We start from the raw sequence: 20,996 nt of genomic DNA, 5'->3' as shown, positions 1-20,996 counted from the left end.
AGGAGATGAGGCTGGCTTGTATTGGTGCGACAGCGGTGCGGTCGGGAGGGAGGGGGCGGTCAATGGAGCCAGAGAAGACGATGGGTTTAGAGGGATGACCGGCGGCGATGACGGCAGACCGATGGAGGTGGCAGCTTGGGAAGAGGGGGGCGAAAATGCGCACACGGTAGCCTCGTCGCTGAACAATGTCGGGGAGCGGCGGGAGGAAGAAGGCGAGCTAAGGAGAAAGTCGAACGCTCGCCGTTGGTTGGGAAGTTGTAATTGTAAGGCCTCTCACAAATAGTTTGTCCCCCTTTTGAATTTTGAATCGTGTCGTTGCACCTTTTGCGCCCAACGCCGTTCAGTAGACACAAAACTTGACTCCGAGTACCACACTCTACGGAGGTCGGCAGCGCGATCGGCGGGCTAGGGCAGGGACCGAGATCACATCACGTACAAGGGACCAGAAATGCCAAACCTACGTATAACGAACCTACGGATGGAAATTTAAATTTATGGGGTCGATTTCCACTAACCTCCCACTAATGCCCCGAGTTTCCCTCATAGGGAACCGATAAGCCTTTCCGTTGGCGATCAAGATCGGCCCCGACCTGCACTTGACCCCACTCCCCCACTGCTCTGCTCCTTGGTTGTTTGAGCAGTATAAATGCAAGCCGGTGCCCCTCCGCCATTGCCATCCTCCACCCCCATCGGGACGAGCATCTCACTCCCACAGCCGCGCAACAGAGCTAGCAGCTCTGCTGCGAAGCCGAGCTCCGGCAAGGGTCTCCGAGGAGCGAACCATGGCGTCCAAGCCCGGCCCTCTCACCCGGTGGCCATGGCACGACATGGGAAACTACAAGGTACGCCATGCATATCTTTGTCCATTCATGCATGCATCCATCTTTCTCGGCCAGAGCTCGTGGTGACCACCAGCTCTGCTTTTTGGGTGCGTGTAGTACGCGCTGGTGGCGCCGTGGGCGGCGTACAGCACGTACCGGTTCGCGGCGGCGACGGCGAGGGGCGAGGAGGGGGACCTGCTCAGCTTCTTCGTGCTGCCCACGCTGCTCTTCCGCCTGCTCTACACGCAGCTGTGGATCTCCGTGTCCCGCCACCAGACCGCCCGCTCCAAGCACCGCATCGTCAGCAAGAGCCTCGACTTCGAGCAGGTCGACCGCGAGCGCAACTGGTCCGTAACTAATCTTTTCTTCAGGCATGCATCCCCACGGCAATGGCGGCATGGCCGGAGGCGCTGACGAAGCAGAGGATGCATTCCATTGGTAAACTGCAGGGACGACCAGATCATCCTGACGGCGCTGCTCTTCTACGTGGTGAACTCGGTGGCGCCGATGACGCAGGGCCTGCCGTGGTGGAACCCCAAGGGGATGGTGCTCACCGTGCTCCTCCACCTCGGCCCCGTGGAGTTCCTCTACTACTGGTTCCACCGGGCGCTGCACCACCACTACCTGTACTCCCGGTACCACTCGCACCACCACGCGTCCATCGTGACCGAGCCCGTCACCTCCGTGATCCACCCGTTCGCGGAGGAGGCCGTCTACTTCGGCCTCTTCGCCATCCCGCTCCTCTCCACGATGGCCACCGGCATGGCCTCCGTCGCCGTGGCCAACGGCTACCTCGTCTACATCGACTTCATGAACTATTTGGGGCACTGCAACTTCGAGCTCGTCCCCAAGCTCCTCTTCGACCTCTTCCCGCCGCTCAAATACCTCATGTACACGCCATCGTAAGTCACCCTCCAATCCTCCATGACCATGCATGCACGAGCTTGTTAGTTTCCATGGAGTTTTGTCAGATTATTCATCGTGGATTTTGGTTGCAGGTTCCACTCGCTGCACCACACGCAGTTCAGGACCAACTACTCGCTGTTCGTGCCCTTCTACGACTACGTGTACGGCACCATGGACAAGTCGAGCGACGACCTGTACGAGCGCACGCTGCACGGCCGGGAGGAGGCCCCCGACGTCGTCCACCTCACCCACCTCACCGCGCCGGGCTCCCTCCTCCACCTCCGCCTCGGCTTCGCCTCCGTCGCCTCCGCGCCGCTCGACTCGCGCCCCTCGTTGGCGCTGGCGTGGGCACTGGCGATGGTGGAGCGGCCGCTCGCCGCGCTGGCCTCGCTGCTGGGCCGGACGGCGTTCCGGTGCGAGGCCAACAGGATGGGCAAGCTCAGCACCGAGACATGGGTCGTCCCGAGATACACCTCCGAGGTACAGGCAACAACAACAACAAACATCCACCATGACCATGACCATGACCGCCATTCGTTCCTTAATTTTTCCGATTCCTCGCTTGAAACACTACTAATTTATTTGTGCAGTACACGTCGAAGAAGGATGGGCACGCGGTGAGCCGGGTGGTGGAGCGGGCGGTGGCGGACGCGGAGGCAAGCGGCGCCGCGGTGCTCACGCTGGGGCTGCTGAATCAGGCAAGCTACCGTCCGAGCGCATGAACCCCCCCTTCAATGCGCGCTGCAACCGCATTCATTTCGTTGGCGCCATTGATGAATTTATTTGCTTACAAGTAGTAGCACTGCGCTAGTAGATTCAATGCGGGATGCAGACAGTAGGTGCGAGGCGCAGCAGCGCCATGAATACATGCACGCAGTACTTTCAGATCTTCATCACACACATAGGAGTACTCGTACTACTCTCTGAAAAGAAACATTGGCGCTCCAGTATGAATGAGATTGTCGGTTTTCAGGCCATGGTGGCACTAATTGACCGAGTAAGGTGCTGACATGGATGGGCTTTGTTGTTTGATGCGTGCAGGGCTACGAGCTGAACCGGAACGGGGAGCTGTACGTGATCAGGAAGCCTGGCCTGAAGACCAAGATCGTCGACGGGACGAGCCTCGCCGTCGCCGCCGTGCTCCACATGGTCCCTCGCGGCGCCAGGGACGTGCTCCTCCTGGGGAAGGAGTGCAAGGTGGTGTGCGTGCTGGCCCAGGCCCTCTGCGAACGCGACATTCAGGTACACTGCAAACACTGTTGCTATTCGTCAGAAGAAGACAAGTGCAAACTGACAGCAATAATCTGGATCCGTTCAATGTTGCATTTGGATGATTGATTGATTGATTGGTTCATGATCGTGTCGAACAGGTTCGGGTGGTGGACGCGGATCTGCACGAGGCGCTGGGGCAGCAGATCAGCCCGGAGCTCCGGGGCCGCCTGGCCCTGTCATGCAGCTACAGCAGCAAGGTACACGAACTGCAGATCTTGCGACTGCAGTAAAATTACTGCTGTTTTTGGACGTGGACGCCGCGACTCAGACGTGAAACGGGTTGCAGGTGTGGCTGGTTGGCGACGGGCTGACGGCTCGGGAGCAGGAGAAGGCGACGCCGGGCACCCACTTCGTGCCCTACTCCCAGTTCCCGGTCACCGCCGGCGGCGACGCCCGCGCCGACTGCGTGTACCACAGCACCCCCGCGCTCGTGGCGCCGGAGTCGTACGAGAACCTCCACGCCTGCGAGGTAACAACCATAGATCCAGCATTTGTGTCCGTGGGTCCATGCCACTGTGTGTGCACTGTGCACGCACCGTGCTGATGTCGCGTGGCTGTTCTTGTTCGTGTGCGCAGAACTGGCTGCCGAGGCGGGTGATGAGCGCGTGGCGCGCGGCGGGGATCGTGCACGCGCTGGAGAGGTGGCCCGGGCACGAGTGCGGCGACGCGGTCACCGGCGTCGACAAGGCGTGGCGCGCCGCCCTGGCGCACGGCTTCCGCCCCTACGACGCCGCCGCCGTCCGCCACGCGGCGAACGGAGCAGCCAAACCCGGCCAAGCGCGCGCTGATGCCAACTGAACCGACCGATCGCCGCCGCTCTGGAACCAGATGTAGTACCACTATCGTGTCTCGACGATGCTTTGCTACCAGTAGTAATCTTCTCGCAAAATAATCCTCCCGCGTTTATGTCTGTCATCATCAGGAGCTTCAACTGATGAACACGGTTATGAATGAGATCAGGCTATCTGTTCGACAGCGAAGCGCAGAAGGGAGAATAGTGAAGTGCTCAGATGTATCGGCTCGCTTAGTACAGTCTCTCTGTGACGATGCTTTAATAAACTCTCAGTGCTATCATGTGCCAGCCACTCAACCTGACGAGTTTCAACCGATGAACGCTGTCATCAGATCTTTTCTGTCGGTGAATGTCGGCTTTATTAGGAGCATACGGAAACTTGATGAGAAAAACACCCACACCGGCTCGCCTAGGACAGTCTCTCAGTGACGATGATGCTTTGATAAACTCTCGGTATTACCGTATGTCAGTCACTTAGCTTGACGAGTTTCAGGCGATGAACACTGTTATCAGATCTTTTCTGCCGGTGAACGTCGGCTTTATTAAGAGCGTACGAGAACTTGACGAGGAAAACACCCACACCGGCTCGCTTAGGATAGTCTCTCATTGACGATGATGCTTTGATAAACTCTCGGTACTACCACGTGTCAGCCACTCAGCCTGACGAGGTTCAGCCGATGAACGTTGTCATCAAATCTTTTCTGTCGGTAACCTCAGTTTTATTAGGAGCGTACGAAAACTTGATGAGAAAAACACGCACACTAGCTTGCCTTCAAGTGATGAACACTGTCATCAGTTCTTTTTTCTGCCGGTGAATGTCGGCTTTATTAATAAGAGCGTAAAAACTTGAAGAGAAAAACACAAAACGTGGCCTCCACATTGACTGAAGTTTTTTCTCATCAGACATTCAAAAATGCAAAAGGGAACACTAGCTTGCCTTCAAGTGATGAACACTGTCATCAGTTCTTTTTTCTGCCGGTGAATGTCGGCTTTATTAATAAGAGCGTAAAAACTTGAAGAGAAAAACACAAAACGTGGCCTCCACATTGACTGAAGTTTTTTCTCATCAGACATTCAAAAATGCAAAAGGGAAACGCGCCAGGTAGGGATCGAACCTACGGCCTTCCGCTTAGGAAACGGACGATCTATCCACTGAGCTACAGGCGCTTGCCTGACGAATGGGCAACCATTCCTTTACATGACGTTCAAACACCGATCCCCTTCCTCAATGGAAACGAAGCAGGGTTCATACAGTTCTACAGTACTGAGGGAAAGGACCGACGTGTCGACTTCGCAAGATCTTACACACCCACAACAGACGGGACGCAGAAAGGGATGACAAAACTGTTCGAGCTCACTACTCCGTGTCTTCGTCAGCTTTGTACAGGGAGCTCATCACATCGCTCCAGCTTTGGGAGAGACCCGTGGTGAACGCGGCCGCGTCCGAGTGAACAAAATAAGCTACTAGTATGTACAGCAATCTTCAACCAATGAGAACACGGTTCATTTGTAATCCACTTCTACTACCTGGAGTACTTTCACACGTTATCGGCATTTTGACTTCAACAAAACTATAAAAGAAAAAGTATATGTTATTCATCTATTTTTTTCGAAACCAAGGCAAAAGATTTGCCTCATATATTAATTAAACAGAGAGGAGAGTTTGTTACAACAGTCACTCTTACACGGCATGAAAGATTACTCACACACAATAATAGACCCTAGTTTCTTTGCTCCGACGGTGACCCAAAGATTTGCCTCGTTAGTGATCGTAGTGAGCAAGACAGGCGGTGGTGCGCTCTTATGCCGGAAGACCCGAGCATTTTTTTTCGTTCCATATGGTCCATGACACGAGCATGGTCAGTAAGGCCATCGCTTTTCTGTTGGGGACTCCTGCGCCGGTTCGATTTGTCCACCAATTCTTGACGGAACCATCCAGATGCCACAAGGAGGTGTCCAACTGTTCTAGATGGAATTTGTCAGTGACCATCTTCCAAAGCCGTATGGAATAGCGGCACTTGAAGAAGAGATGTGGCCCACTCTCTTGCTCCCTTTTGTAAAGAGGGCAAAGACCACAATTTGGCCATCCCCGCTTGGCAAGCTTGTCGGCTGTCCAGAGTCTATCTTGGATAGCCAACCAAGCAAAGAACTTTGCCTTTGGTAGGGATATAATACTATTTTTGCACCCACAAAAGGAAACATAATAATCAGATATAAGCACTACAACTAAACATGGAATTGGCTGCTAGTTGTGGATCACATAGTTGAATTTGACAGATTCGAAAAAAAACATAGTTGAATTTGAATAAATTAAACTTCACTTCTAATAGATGGTGACGTGCAACTCAATGAAATGGGGCAATACATATTTACTACCTGTTCTGAAACTCTCCAACTCTCGGTTTCACAAACTCCAAGCTCGAAATCCTTCTAAACGCATTAGCTCCTCGAAGTTGTATTCTCAGAGCTGTCTCGGGCCGTGGTGCAATTTGGAGAAGCTAGGAAAACTGAGCTCAGTGAAAACAGGAATATGGAGTTCCACCTATTTACAACTAATATGTCACTGCCTAAGAAAACGTTTCGGCTGAGCTCCTCCACGTACAGAAACAAATCACTCGACCGAATCATTCACACTCTCCTCTCTCCTTCGTTCGCTGAGTTGGGCTGCCTCCAGCTAGCCCAAAGGGGCACCTAACAGGCCTGTTGCCTCGCAGGGCTGCAACATTGAGAGAAGCTCCAGATGGAGCCGAACATTTCTAAGATAGCTACATGGAGTTAGTAGCGAGGAGGAGAAGCTGGATATGTGAAGTTTTGAGAAGCTAGAGGGGATCCGTACACGCCCTTAGTGCCCAACTGCTGTGAAACATAAGTTTTCCCTTCACCCTCCGTAATACTCACATCTAATTCCTCCCCATCTACAAACTTGCTTGATAACACGTAGGATCAGGTCCCGAGAAAGTAACTTCCAATTAGAGAACCAGACAGAGAAATGGCCAGCACCTTACACTCAGCTTATCCCTCCTCGTCGTCCACGTGGTCCAGGACTACGGTGGTGGTGGTGCTGCTACTGCTACAGTGGCGGCTGCTTGGCGTCCTCATCGCTGACTTCGATGGGCTCGCCCTCCTCCCCATCTTTGTCACCTAACAGGTCACCGTGAATGTCACGATTGGGCCATCTCCCAGTCCGGACGGAGAGACTTGGGCGCCGACGGGATGGTACTGGGAGATAGAAGAGTATATCAATATTGGAATAGCAGAGGGGATCAAGAGTACTTGGGGTGGTGTCTCACATGAGCTAAGTATTCTCTCGCGAGGTTTTCGAGTGGCAGACGACAACCCTCCACCTGTTGCAGGTCTCTGCCGCGGGGGAAGTCCCATGCCGGTCGCGGCTCCTACGGTGGTCATCGACGGCCGGCCCATGCTTCTCCCCCATCGTCGTCACTTGTGCAAGAAGCAAGTGGAAAGAGGCATTGAAGGGGGAGAATCATGGGGATTGGAAGAGATCAGGGGAGAGATGCAAAGGAGAAGGCATTGTGCTACTACATCGTCACCTAGCTGTTGTTAACAAGAAGGATATGGGAGATGAGGATGGATTTTTCAGGAAGGAGAAAGCTGTTAAGGATGCCTCGCGAAGCGAAGTCGCAAGCGACCGATATAAGCGGTGAGTGGTGGGACCCATACCGAGATATTTTTGGTCTAAACCGATGTACCACAGCTGCGACTCAATCCCACATAATATTTCCAAATATAGGTAGTAAAAAACAAAACAATGGTGGAAACTCAAAACTAACGCACTTTAATATAGGTATGTATGACAACACCTTATTGTTTTTTCTATATGACAACATTGGCTTTGCCCAATTTATATGACAACACTTCATTAACTTTGCTATATGACAATACTTTATTAACAAGCATTTTCTTTGATCTTAATGGCTTGTTGGTGAAAGATTATGGCCTTGACCATTCTCCATTTGTAAGAAACTATATAATAGCCTCTTGATATGTTCTTGTAAAGTTTGGGGGTTGTGAATCAAATAGAAAACCCCAGAACTGTTTCAAACATGCAACAGATACTATAACCACAAAATATACACAAAGTACTACTTTGTGTGGTACAGATGTCATAAACTTTCTCAAGCAGAAGAACCCAAATTCTCAAACCGTGCATCCAAGGGTTCTCACTGGCAAACGACTACATTGGTGCAATAAATGGGACTCAAAATAGGAATTCTATTCAAAGACAATCAAGTCAGGTGCATAGGAAGAACAAGCTTCGTCACTCATAAGGTGATGGCAATATGTGACTTTCATATGCATATTAAATATGCCTCACTTGGACAACGTGGTTCTATGCATGACACAAGTGCGCTATTTGATGCAATGCATTGGACAAGGCCACCTCCCCCATCATCCAAAGGGTGAACATTTTTTGGTTATAACTCATGTCATACATGCAACAACCTAGATGATTGTCCCTTTTGTTGTTTTGGACAAGTACTAAATTATAGATGTTGGATATCCTAATAGAAAGGGGATAAGTTCTACATTGTAGATGCTAGCTATCCTAATAGGAAGGGGTATCTTGCACCCTGCAAAGGAGAAAGGTACCATGTCCCTAACTTTCATATAAATGTCCAGCTGAATGCACCTAGGGAGAAGTTCAACATGATCTACTCATCCAAGCGCAGTTGCATAGAGAGCCTTTAGAGTGTTGAAGATGAACTGGCACATTCTTCTTAATATGCCAATTACTCAACTGAAACACATAATATGATTGTTGCTACTATGACATTAAATACGTTTTTTTCTTCAATGATGGAAAACATATTTTCCATGTGACATGGACTAGACTATGTACCAACAATTTCGAAATGATACAAGAAAATTATTTCTTCCTGCAAGTGCATCACATACATCAACATTAGAGGCAAATGGTCATGACATGGATGAGATAGGGGTCAACTATCTATCGCCATTGCTATAAGTTGGTGATATTTGGTTGTTGCCAGAGATATGTGCCTCTTCTGCTTACAAAATTATGCAAAATGTAAGATTCCTATTTTATGAAAGATGTGCAAAACTTAATGTTCATCATGGTCTGTATTATCATGTCCGTTTACAAATTTACATAAAATATCCTCCGTGTAAAAATACAAATTTTGCACTAATGAAATGCTCTATGCACACAATTAAATGTGAGAAGAAAGGGACAAAAATGTCTCCAGAACATGCTTCACTCAACTCAAACCTCTTTCGACTATGTTGTTGTGACACACTTGATACCAAGAAAGCATTTTTGCAGAAGAAAAAACTAGACACATATGATGTTTGGCTGAGATGAATGATGCTAATTCAAGAGTAAGTGCAAAAAATTTCTAGATTCCAGCTTATTGTCCAAGTGAAGTAATAGAGAAGATATATTGGGCCATACAAAAACCAATAAGTGGGAAATAAAAAGGCTCCATGAAAAACCAAAGGTATATTCATCTATATAATTTTTTTAATTTATGACCAGATGAAATAGACATATTGGGCCATAGAAAACCAATCACGCACAATTTATTCATATTCTAGAATTTCCTAAGATGTACAATTTACCTATATATAATTATTTTTAATTTGCAACCAGATGAAATATACATACATTTTAGAAACCTCACACAACTATATAGCTCGCTCCTATGATATTTAGGGAAAGTATAATAGACATTAAAGTCAATACATATATATATATATTTGGAATTCGTCTAAGTGGTCTAAACTAATATGTGGTAGCTTGTGCTTTTTACTCTTAAGTTACAAAACTTTGGTTAAACAAAAATATAAGATGCAATGTCTCAAAAAGGAAATAACTTTGTCACGCTCAATTGCAATATATGCTTCAAATTTAGAAAAAATGCATTTTGTACTACCGATCATATGAATTAAATCTTAATATTTCGTTGTATTACGCTAGTTGCTAATATAATAGAAATTGAACTATTTAAGATCATATGTCAAGAACTATATTTAGTTACAGAAGCAAAAATGTTTGCTATAAATAAATCATAGTCATGTACATAAAGTCACCCAGGGTCCACCAATTTATCAGACATGTGTTAATACATAAAGTTGTTTCCAGACATCTTCATATTTGAAATAGTCTTGTCAGACAAAAAAGAAGGACAATTATTTGGCTGCTACTCGAAGAGTCAATTCGAAGGGTCTTGACATCTTCAGCTGGTACGATACTTATGGTCTACTTGGCTGCTACTCGAAAAGTCATCGCTGAGTGTCCTGCTCTAGTGGTCTTGTCGCCCTTGGTTGCTGCTAGGGGAGCAGCCGCTAACGCAGAGTTCTCCTTGTCTTCAGTAGCGGCACCATCCACAACTAGGGTTGTTGCTTCACCCTTCGATCCTGTATTGATTGATCCATTCCCATTAGTAGTATTATTGGCACCAAAACAATGGTTGTTGCTCAGTCCAATTTATGTTTTGTTTTTACCCTTCATTTTGTTCCTACACATTAGGCTTTGTTGGGATTTATCGCCTTCACACACTTTTTTGGTCTATATTCTCCATGATCTTGTTTTCAGATGTGTTTGGAGGTTTAAGGAAAGAAGGCCAAGAAAGGGTGATGAAATCACAGACTAAGGCATAGCCTAGTGGTGGGGAAGGGGTTGATGCCTTCCCACCCACCCAGGTTCAAGGCATGGTACTTGCAATTTTGGTTTGTTGCACCAATTATAATGTATGGGGTATGGGGTTCCCTTACAGTCTTTCTGTCAAAAAGAAGGGTGATGAAATCATGTCGATTAATGTGATAAATTATCACCATAAAAAATAAAAGCATATGGGAGAAGAGGGGGGCTACGAGGAGTGAATAGAGCTCCCGACGGCACATGGTACGACCGCAAGCACTCATACCATTGGTCGTACCATGCATTGTCACCACCTCTTGGTCGACAACATCAGCCCCGTGGAAACGGATTTGGGATCACATGCCCATAGACACCAGAAACTCATCTAGAACAGAGAACCCTAATCTCCAGAAGGCATCATGAGGGCGAATTGGCAAGGAGGAGATCTCCATCACCACCACCTCGTGCAAGAGGACATCGCCATCAATCATCTTCACCGCCATCCATTTCCATCTCGTTGTAATACCGAACCCCTTGTGGATCCCTACATTTGTTACCCGTTTGTTCCATCCATGTTTACCACCGCTAATCGTATGATGTTTGTCGTCTCCATGTGTGAGTAGACCTCTTAGTTCTCAGGGATATGGATAAACGTTGGTGTTGGAAATATGCCCTAGAGGCAATAATAAAATGGTAATTATTATATTTATTTATTCATGATAATTATCTATTGTTCATGCTATAATTGTATTAACCGGAAACCGTAATACATGTGTGAATACATAGACCACAACATGTCCCTAGTAAGCCTCTAGTTGACTAGCACGTTGATCAATAGATGCTTACGGTTTCCTGACCATGCATGGACATTGGATGTCATTGATAACGGGATCACATCATTAGGAGAATGATGTGTTGGACAAGACCCAATCCTAAGCGTAGCACAAGATCATGTAGTTCGTTTGCTAAAGCTTTTCTAATGTCAAGTATCATTTCCTTAGACCATGAGATTGTGCAACTCCCGGATGCCGTAGAAATGCTTTGGGTGGACCAAACGTCACAACGTAACTGGGTGGCTATAAGGGTGCACTACAGGTATCTCTGAAAGTGTCTGTTGGGTTGGCACGAATCGAGACTGGGACCTGTCACTCCGTATGACGGAGATGTATCTCTGGGCCCACTCGGTAATGCATCATCATAATGATCTCAATGTAACTAAGGAGTTAGCCACGGGATCAAGCGTTACGGAACGAGTAAAGAGACTTGCCAGTAACGAGATTGAACGAGGTATGGGGATACCGGCGATCGAATCTCGGGCAAGTAACATACCGATAGGCAAAGGGAATTGCATACGGGATTTGATTGAATCCTTGACATCGTGGTTCATCCGATGAGATCATCGTGGAACATGTAGGAGCCAACATGGGTATCCAGATCCCGCTGTTGGTTATTGACCGGAGAGATGTCTCGGTCATGTCTACATGGTTCCCGAACCCGTAGGGTCTACACACTTAAGGTTCGGTGACGCTAGAGTTGTTATGGGAAATAGTATGTGGTTACCGAATATTTTTCGGAGTCCCGAATGAGATCCGGACATGACGAGGAGTTCCGGAATGGTCCGGATGTGAATATCGATATATTGGACGAAGGGTATTGGAGTCCGGAATTGTTTCGAGGGTACCGGGTGACAACCAGCGTGTCCGAAAGGGGTTTCGGAGGCCCCGGCAAGCGTTGGGGGGCCTTATGGGCCAAGGGGAGGGGGCACATCAGCCCACTAAGGGGCTGAGCGCCCCTCCCACCCCATCTCACATAACCTGGAGAGATGGGGACACCTCCCCTAGGGAACCCTAGGGCGCCTCCTCCACCCCCCTTCCCCCTATATATAGTGAGGGAGAGAGAGGGCAGCCACACACCCTTCCCCTGGCGTAGCCCCTCCCCCTCTCCTACACCTCCTCCTCCTCCGTAGCGCTTGGCCAAGCCCTGTCGGAGAACCACAAGCTCCATCACCACCATGTCGTCGTGTTGTCGGAGTTCTCCCTCAACTTCTCCTCTCCCCTTGCTGGATCAAGAAGGAGGAGACGTCCCCGGGCTGTACGTGTGTTGAACGCGGAGGCGCCGTTGTTCGCGCTTAGATCGGAATCGATTGCGATCTGAATCGCTACGTGTACGACTCCACCAACCACGTTCTTGTAACGCTTCCGCTTAGCGATCTTCAAGGGTATGAAGATGCACTCCCTCTCTCTCATTGCTAGTATCTCCTAGATTGATCTTGGTGACACGTAGGAATTTTTTTGAATTATTGCTACGTTCCCCAACAGTGGCATTATGATTTAGGTCTATGCGCAGATTCTATGCACGAGTAGAACACAAAGCAGTTGTGGGCGACGATTTGTTCAATTTGCTTACCGTTACTAGTCTTATCTTGATCCGGCGGCATTGTGGGATGAAGCGGCCCGGACCGACATTACACGTACGCTTACGTGAGACTGGTTCCACCGACTGACATGCACTTGATGCATAAGGTGGCTGGCGGGTGTCTGTCTCTCCCACATTAGTCGGATCGGATTCGATGAAAAGGGTCCTTATGAAGGGTAAATAGCAATCGGCATATCACCGTTGTGGTTTTGCGTAGGTAAGAAACGTTCTTGCTAGAAACCCATAGCAGCCACATAAAACATGCAACAACAATTAGGGGACGCCTAACTCGTTTTTGCAGGGTATGCTATGTGATGTGATATTTCCAAAAGGATGTGATGAATGATATATGTGATATATGAGATTGATCATATTCTTGTAATAGGAATCACGACTTGCATGTCGATGAGTATGACAACTGGCAGGAGCCATAGGAGTTGTCTTAATTTATTTATGACCGGCATGTCAATGAAAACGCCATGTAATTACTTTACTTCATTGCTAACCATTAGCCATAGCAGTAGAAGTAATAGTTGGCGAGGCAACTTCATGAAGACACGATGATGGAGATCATGGTGTCATGCCGGTGACGATGGTGTTCATGCCGCGCCTCGAAGATGGAGATCAAAGGCGCAAGATGATATTGGCCATATCATGTCACTTTATGATTTGCATGTGATGTTTGTCATGTTTACATCTCATTTGCTTAGAACGACGGTAGCATAAATAAGATGATCCCTCACTAAAATTTCAAGAAAGTGTCCCCCCTAACTGTGCACCGTTGCGAAGGTTCGTTGTTTCGAAGCACCACGTGATGATCGGGTGTGATAGATTCTAACGTTCGAATACAACGGGTGTAAGCCAGATTTACACATACAAAACACTTAGGTTGACTTGACGAGCCTAGCATGTACAGACATGGCCTCGGAACACGAGAGACCGAAAGGTCGAACATGAGTCGTATTGTAGATACGATCAACATGGAGATGTTCACCATTGATGACTAGTCCGTCTCACGTGATGATCGGACACGACCTAGTCAATTCGGATCATGTATCACTTAGATGACTAGAGGGATGTCTATCTGAGTGGGAGTTCATTGAATAATTTGATTAGATGAACTTAATTATCATGAACATAGTCTAAATTGTCTTTGCAAATTATGTTGTGGATTAATAGCTCGCGCTTTAGCTCATTGTTTTATTACGTTCCTAGATAAAGACTAAGTTGAAAGATATTGTAAGCAATTGTGCGGACTAGGGCCGTAGTCTGAGGATTGTCCTCACTGCTACACAGAAGGCTTCTGTCCTTGATGCACCGCTCGGTGTGCCAACCCCTCTGGTGTCGTCTGTGGATGTTGTGAACATCTGGTAGACATGTTTTGATGACTACCTGATAGTTTAGTGCGCCATGCTTTACGGCTTAGAGTCGGGGATCCAAAAGCGTTTTGAACGCCATAGAACATATGAGATGTTCGAAGAGCCGAAATTGGTATTTCAGGCTCATGCCCGTGTTGAGAGGTTGAGACCTCTGAGAAGACCTTTGCCTACAAGATGGAGGAGAATAGCTCAGCCAGTGAGCATGTGCTCAGAATGTCTGGGTACTTCAATCACTTGAATCAAGTGGGAGTTAATCTTCTAGATAAGAGAGTGATTGACAAAAGTTCTCCAGTCGCTATCACCAAGCTACTAGAGTTTCGTGATGAACTATAACATGCAAGGGAAGATAATCCCGGAGCTGTTCGTCGTGCTTAAGGCCGTAAAGGTACAAATCAAGAAGGAGCATCAAGTGTTGATGGTTAACAAGAGCACTGGTTTTAAAGAAGGGCAAGGGCAATAAGGGAAACTTCTTGAATGGCAAGCCAGTTGCCGCTCCAGTGAAGAAACCCAGGAACCCAAACCCGAGACAAAGTGCTTCTATTAGGGAACGGTTACTCGTAGCGGAACTGCCTCAAATACTTGGTAGATAAGAAGGCTGTCAACTTCAACAAAAGTATATTTGATATATGTGTGTTATTGATGTGTACCTTACTAGTACTCCTAGTAGCACCTGGGTATTAGATACCAGTTCAGTTGCTAATATTGGTAACTCGAAACAAAAGCTATGGAATTAATGAAGACTAGCTAAGGGCAAGGTGACGATGTGTGTTGGAAGTGTTTCCAAGTTTGATGTGATCACCATCACACGCTCCCTCTACCTTTGGGATTAGTGTTGAACCTAGATAAATGTTGTTTGCATTGGTGTCTGCGTTGAGCATGAACATGATTAGATCATGTTTATTGCAATACGGTTATTCATTTAAGTCAGAGAATAATGGTTATTCTGTTTACATGAATAATACCTTCTATGGTCATGCACCCAATGTGAATGGTTTATTGAATCCCGGTCGTAGTTATACACATGTTCATAACATTGATGCCAAAAGATGTAGAGTTGATAATGATAGTACCACTTTCATGTGGCACTGCCGCTTAGGTCATATTGGTGTAAAGCGCATGAAAGAACCTCCATGCTAATGGACTTTTGAAGTCACTTGATTTTGAATCACCTGACACATGCGAACCATGCCTCTTTGGCAAGATGACTAAAACCCCGTTCTTTGGAACAATGGAACGGGCAAGTGACTTGTTGGAAATCATACATGCTGATGTGTGCGGTCCAATGAGTGTTGACGCGCGCGGTGGATATCGTTATATTCTCACCTTCACCGGTGAATTGAATAGATATGGGTATGTTTACTTAATGAAGCATAAGTCTGAAATGTCTGAAAAGTTCAAGCAATTTCAGAGTGAAGTTGAGAATCATCATAACAAGAAGATCAAGTTCCTTCGATCTGATCAAAGGGAAAGTATCTGAGTTATGAGTTTGGCAATCACTAAAGACAAGGTGGAATCGTTTCATAGTTGACGCCGCCTGGAACACCATAGCATGATGGTGTGTCCGAACGTCGTAATCGAACCTTATTGGATATGGTGTATGATGTCTCTTACCAATCTACCGCTATTTTTGGGGTTATGCGTTAAAGACAATTACATTCACTTTAAATAGGACACCATCTAAGTCCATGGAGATGACACCGTGTGAACTATGGTTTGGCAAGAAACCAAAGTTGTTGTTTCTTAAGGTTTGTGGCTACGATGCTTATGTCGATAGGCTTCGGTCGGAAAAGCTCGAACCCAACGCGGAAAATTGTATCTTCATAGAATACCCAAACAAGAAGATTGGGTATACCTTCTATCTCAGATCTGAGGGCAAAGTGTTTGTCGCTAAGAACAGGTCCTTTCTCGAGAAAGAGTTTCTCTCGAAAGAATAGAGTGGGAGGAAGATAGAACTTGATGAGGTTGTTGAACCTTCACTTCAACCAGAGAGTAGCGCAACATAGAAATATGTTTCTGTGGCAACTATGTCAGTTGAAGAGAAAGCTAATGATGATGATCATGAAGCTTCAGATCAAATTACTATCGAATCTCGTAGGTCGACAAGGGTGTGTACAACTTCTCAGTGGTAACCCTGTCTTAAAGGTCATGTTGTTGGACAACAATGAACCTATGAGCTATGAAGAAGCGATGGTGGGCCTGGATTCCAACAAATGGCTAGAATCCATGAAATCCGAGATAGGATCCATGTATGAGAACAAAGTATGGACTTTGGTGGACTTGCCCGATGAACGTCAAGCCATTGAAAATAAATGGATCTTTAAGAAGAAGACATACGCTGATGGTAATGTCACTATCTGTGAAGCTCGACTTATCTCAAAGAAGTTTTCGACAAGTTCAAGGAGTTGACTATGATGAGACTCTCTCAATCATAGTGATGCTAAAGTCTATTAGAACTATGTTAGCAGTTGCTACATTTTCATTTACGAAATCGGGCAGATGGATGTCAAAACAAAGTTTCCTTGACGGTTTCCGTGAGGAAAGGTTGTATGTGATACAACCAAAAGGTTTTTGTCAATCCTAAGGATGCTAAAAGGTATGCAAACTCCAGTGATCCTTCTATGGACTGGAGCAAGCATCTTGGAGTTGGAACATACACTTTGATGAGGCGACCAAAGCATTTGGGTTTATACAAAGTTTGCAAGAAACTTGTATTTGAACAAAGTGAGTGGGAGCACTACAACATTTCTGATAGGTATATATGGATGACATATTGTTGATCGAAAATGATGTAGAATTTCTAGAAAGCATAAAGGGTTGTTTGAATGGAGTTTTTCAAAGGAAGACCTGTGTAAAACTGCTTACATGTTGGGTATTAAGATCTATAGAGATAGATCAAGACGCCTGATAAGACTTTCACAGAGCACATACCTTGACATGATCTTGAAGGAGTTCAAGATGGACCAGGCAAAGAAGGAGTTTTTGCCTGAGTTGTGAGGTATGAAGTTAAGACTTGAAGCTCGACCACGACAGAAGAAAGAGAAAGGACGAAAGTCGTTCCCTATGCCCTAGCCATAGGCTCTATACGATATGGCATGCTGTGTACCGCGATGTGCCTTGCCACGTGTTTGGCAAGGGGGTACAAGAGTGATCCAGGAGTGGATCATTGGACAACGACCAAAATTGTCCTTAGGAATAAGGAAATGTTTCTCGGTTATGGAGGTGATAAAGAGTTCGGCGTAAAGGGTTACGTCGATGCAAGCTTTAACACCTATCCGGATGACTCTGATTAGCAAACCGGATACGTATAGTGGAGCAACCATTTGGAATAGCTCCAACTGGATCATAGTAGCAACATCTACAATATGAAATAGAGATTTGCGAAGAACACACGGATCCGAATGTTGCAGACCCGTTGACTGACACCTCTCTCATAAGCATAACATGATCAAACCCTAGAATTCATTGAGTGTTAATCACATGGTGATGTGAACTAGATTATTGATTCTAGTAAACTCTTTGGGTATTAGTCACATGGCGATGTGAACTATAAGTGTTAATCACATGGCGATGTGAACTAGATTATTGACTCTAGTGCAAGTGGGGGACTGTTGAAAATATGCCCTAGAGGCAATAATAAAATGGTTATTATTATATTTCCTTGTTCATGATAATTTTCTATTGTTCATGATATAATTGTATTAACCAGAAACCGTAATACATGTGTGAATACATAGACCACAACATGTCCCTAGTAAGCCTCTAGTTGACTAGCACGTTGATCAATAGATGGTTACGGTTTCCTGACCATGGACATTGGATGTCATTGATAACGGGATCACATCATTAGGAGAATGATGTGATGGACAAGACCCAATCCTAAGCGTAGCACAAGATCATGTAGTTCGTTTGCTAAAGCTTTTCTAATGTCAAGTATCATTTCCTTAGACCATGAGATTGTGCAACTCCCGGATACCGTAGGAATGCTTTGGGTGGACCAAACGTCACAACGTAACTGGGTGGCTATAAAGGTGCACTACAGGTATCTCCAAAAGTGTCTATTGGGTTGGCACGAATCGAGACTGGGATCTGTCACTCCGTATGACGGAGAGGTATCTCTAGGCCCACTCGGTAATGCATCATCATAATGATCTCAATGTGACTAAGGAGTTAGCCACGGGATCATGTGTTACGGAACGAGTAATGAGACTTGCCAGTAACGATATTGAATGAGGTATGGGGATACCGGCGATCGAATCTCGGGCAAGTGACATACTGATAGGCAAAGGGAATTGCATACAGGATTGATTGAATCCTTGACATCGTGGTTCATCCGATGAGATCATCGTGGAACATGTAGGAGCCAACATGGGTATCCAGATCCCACTGTTGGTTATTGGCCGGAGAGATGTCTCGGTCATGTCTACATTGTTCCCGAACCCGTAGTGTCTACACACTTAAGGTTCGGTGACGCTAGAGTTGTTATGGGAAATAGTATGTGGTTACCGAAGATTGTTCGAAGTCCCGGATGAGATCCCAGACGTCACGAGGAGTTCCGGAATGGTCCGGAGGTGAAGATCGATATATTGGACGAAGGGTATTGGAGTTCGGAATTGTTCCGGGGGTACCGGGTGACGACCAGCGTGTCCGAAAGAGGTTTCGGAGGCCCCGGCAAGCGTTGGGGGGCCTTATGGGCCAAGGGGAGGGGACACATCAGCCCACTAAGGGGCTGAGCGCCCCTCCCACCCCATCTCACGTAACCTGGAGAGATGGGGGCGCCTCCCCTAGGGAACCCTAGGGCGCCTCCTCCACCCCTTCCCCTTATATGTAGTGAGGGAGAGAGAGGGCAGCCACACACCCTCCCCTGGCGCAGCCCCTTCCCCTCTCCTACACCTCCTCCTCCTCCGTAGCGCTTGGCCAAGCCCTGCCGGAGAACCACGAGCCCCATCACCACCATGTCGTCGTGCTGTCGGAGTTCTCCCTCAACTTCACCTCTCCCCTTGCTGGATCAAGAAGGAGGAGACGTCCCCGGGCTGTACGTGTGTTGAACGCGAAGGCGCCGTTGTTTGGTGCTTAGATCAGAATCGACCGCGATCTGAATCGCTACTTGTACGACTCCACCAACCGCGCTCTTGTAACGCTTCCGCTTAGCGATCTTCAAGGGTATGAAGATGCACTATCTCTCTCTTGTTGCTAGTATCTCCTAAATTGATATTGGTGACATGTAGGAATTTTTTTGAATTATTGCTACGTTCCCCAATAGTTGGTATGTATAAGAGCTGAAACGTCAATAAGGATATGAGATTCTCTGGTGAATGTTTGGTTCAATAGCCTTAATGAATGTTCTGAAGAAGCCGAATGATCCGTCACTGTTATATCACACTTGCTGCGAGACACACGGTAACCTCGCCTATGGGGATCGCTGAAGTTGGATAGCCCAAGAAGCGACTTTGGGAAGCTTCTAAAGGCCGATTCACGGAACCTTATGCCTATTTTTTTCTTCATCTTGTATGTGATTTTCCTTATGATTTTTTTGTTTTCCTTTCTCTCTTTTTCCTGTTAGTTTATTTCCATTTTTCAAATACATGTTGAATATTTTTAGATACACATTGAAAATTTCTAAATATATATTGAATATTTGTCCAAATACTTGATGAAAATTTGTAACCTGAACATTGAACATTTTCTATGCATACTGAACATTTGTAAATACACATTGAAGATTTCAAAAAGGTCATAAACATATTTTTAAAATTTTGCAAACATTACTAATTTGTTATAACGGTTTTAATAGCATGGACATTTTTATAAGTCATGAATAGTATTCTAAAATTGCAAGAATAAATGTTTTGTTCCATGAACTTGTTTATTAAATGTCATGAAATATATGCTGAAACATGCGAACATTCATTAAATGTGATGAAAAAAATTTGAATGGTAAAAATATTTTCTACTAAGTACAGGAGCAGTTTTCTTAACATTGCACAAACAAATGTGTACATTGCAAAAATATTGCTTTAATGTGTGGTGATCTTTTTTGAAATACAAGTAAATTAATCTTTATATAATCTTATAATACATAATTTCGAAATATAAAGAAATTTTATAAAAATAAAAATTAAGGGAAAAATAAAAGAAATATACGACGAACTATTCTAATGGCCAGAATAACCAAAGGGTGGGCCCACTATAAAGTCGGTTGAGGCGTGTTGTCCAGCTGTCTCGGGCGGATCCTATTTCATAGAGCAACTAGTTAACGAGCACTCCTTCAGAAGCCTCGCAACGATCTGCGCCACTTGGTGCGCTCTCAACCATTCGCCACGTGTCACGCTCCGGCCGCTCCCTCCAGATTTTGTTTTTATTTTTATTTTTTCGCACGCGTTTTTGGCTTTTTAAACGGTTTTTCCCTTTTTTCGACATTCTGGTTTTCCACCGATCTTCCTTACCTTTTCGACAAAAAAAATATTTTTTGAAAAAAAATTGCGCGAAGAAACACGTTTTCTTTTTTCCCTTTCACGAGAGTCATGGTTTTGCTTCCGCGAGTTTTGCTTTCACGAGAGTCACGGCTGTGCCTCTCGGAAACGAAAAAAAACGTATTTTCTGTTTTTTTTTCCTTCCGCGAGAGTCATGGTTTTGTTTCCGCGAGAGGCACGGGTGTGCTTTCGCGAGTGTCACGGCCGTGCCTCTCGAAAAAGGAAAAAACAGGTTTTCAGTTTTTTTTCCTTTCGTGAGAGTCATGGTTTTGCTTCCGCGAGAGGCACTGGTGTGCTTTCGCGAGAGTCACGACCGTG

At 46.2% G+C, this 20,996-nt stretch overlaps 1 protein-coding gene and 1 non-coding gene across 2 annotated transcripts; one reads left to right on the top strand and one right to left on the bottom strand.

Annotated features, from left to right (window-relative positions):
- The first annotated feature begins 662 nt into the window (after positions 1–662).
- Positions 663–4,108, top strand: LOC119318483 (very-long-chain aldehyde decarbonylase GL1-6-like). The gene is made up of 9 exons (XM_037593046.1): positions 663–842; positions 939–1,168; positions 1,271–1,723; positions 1,820–2,207; positions 2,318–2,425; positions 2,769–2,969; positions 3,098–3,196; positions 3,286–3,468; positions 3,576–4,108. Exons 1-9 carry the CDS (start codon positions 783–785, stop codon positions 3,795–3,797), a joined length of 1,944 nt encoding a protein of 647 aa, XP_037448943.1. The 5' UTR covers positions 663–782; the 3' UTR covers positions 3,798–4,108.
- A 778-nt stretch (positions 4,109–4,886) lies between these two features.
- On the bottom strand, positions 4,887–4,959 carry TRNAR-CCU. The gene has a single exon. It is a non-coding gene; the product is annotated as a tRNA-Arg (tRNA).
- Positions 4,960–20,996: the final 16,037 nt, after the last annotated feature.

Source organism: Triticum dicoccoides, chromosome 6A (assembly GCF_002162155.2).
Source record: "Triticum dicoccoides isolate Atlit2015 ecotype Zavitan chromosome 6A, WEW_v2.0, whole genome shotgun sequence".
In the NCBI taxonomy this organism is placed as follows: Eukaryota; Viridiplantae; Streptophyta; class Magnoliopsida; order Poales; family Poaceae; genus Triticum; species Triticum dicoccoides.
Note: the sequence above shows the minus strand (reverse complement) of the source record. Positions and strands in the feature narration are given on the sequence as shown.

Bases quoted from the DNA above. Each gene is read 5' to 3' on its own strand.
- LOC119318483 (XM_037593046.1), top strand. From the start codon at position 783: ATGGCGTCCAAGCCCGGCCCTCTCACCCGGTGGCCATGGCACGACATG. The intron at 1,169-1,270 runs GTCCGTAACTAA...GGTAAACTGCAG, and splicing joins GTCGACCGCGAGCGCAACTG to GGACGACCAGATCATCCTGA. The intron at 2,970-3,097 runs GTACACTGCAAA...CGTGTCGAACAG, and splicing joins TCTGCGAACGCGACATTCAG to GTTCGGGTGGTGGACGCGGA.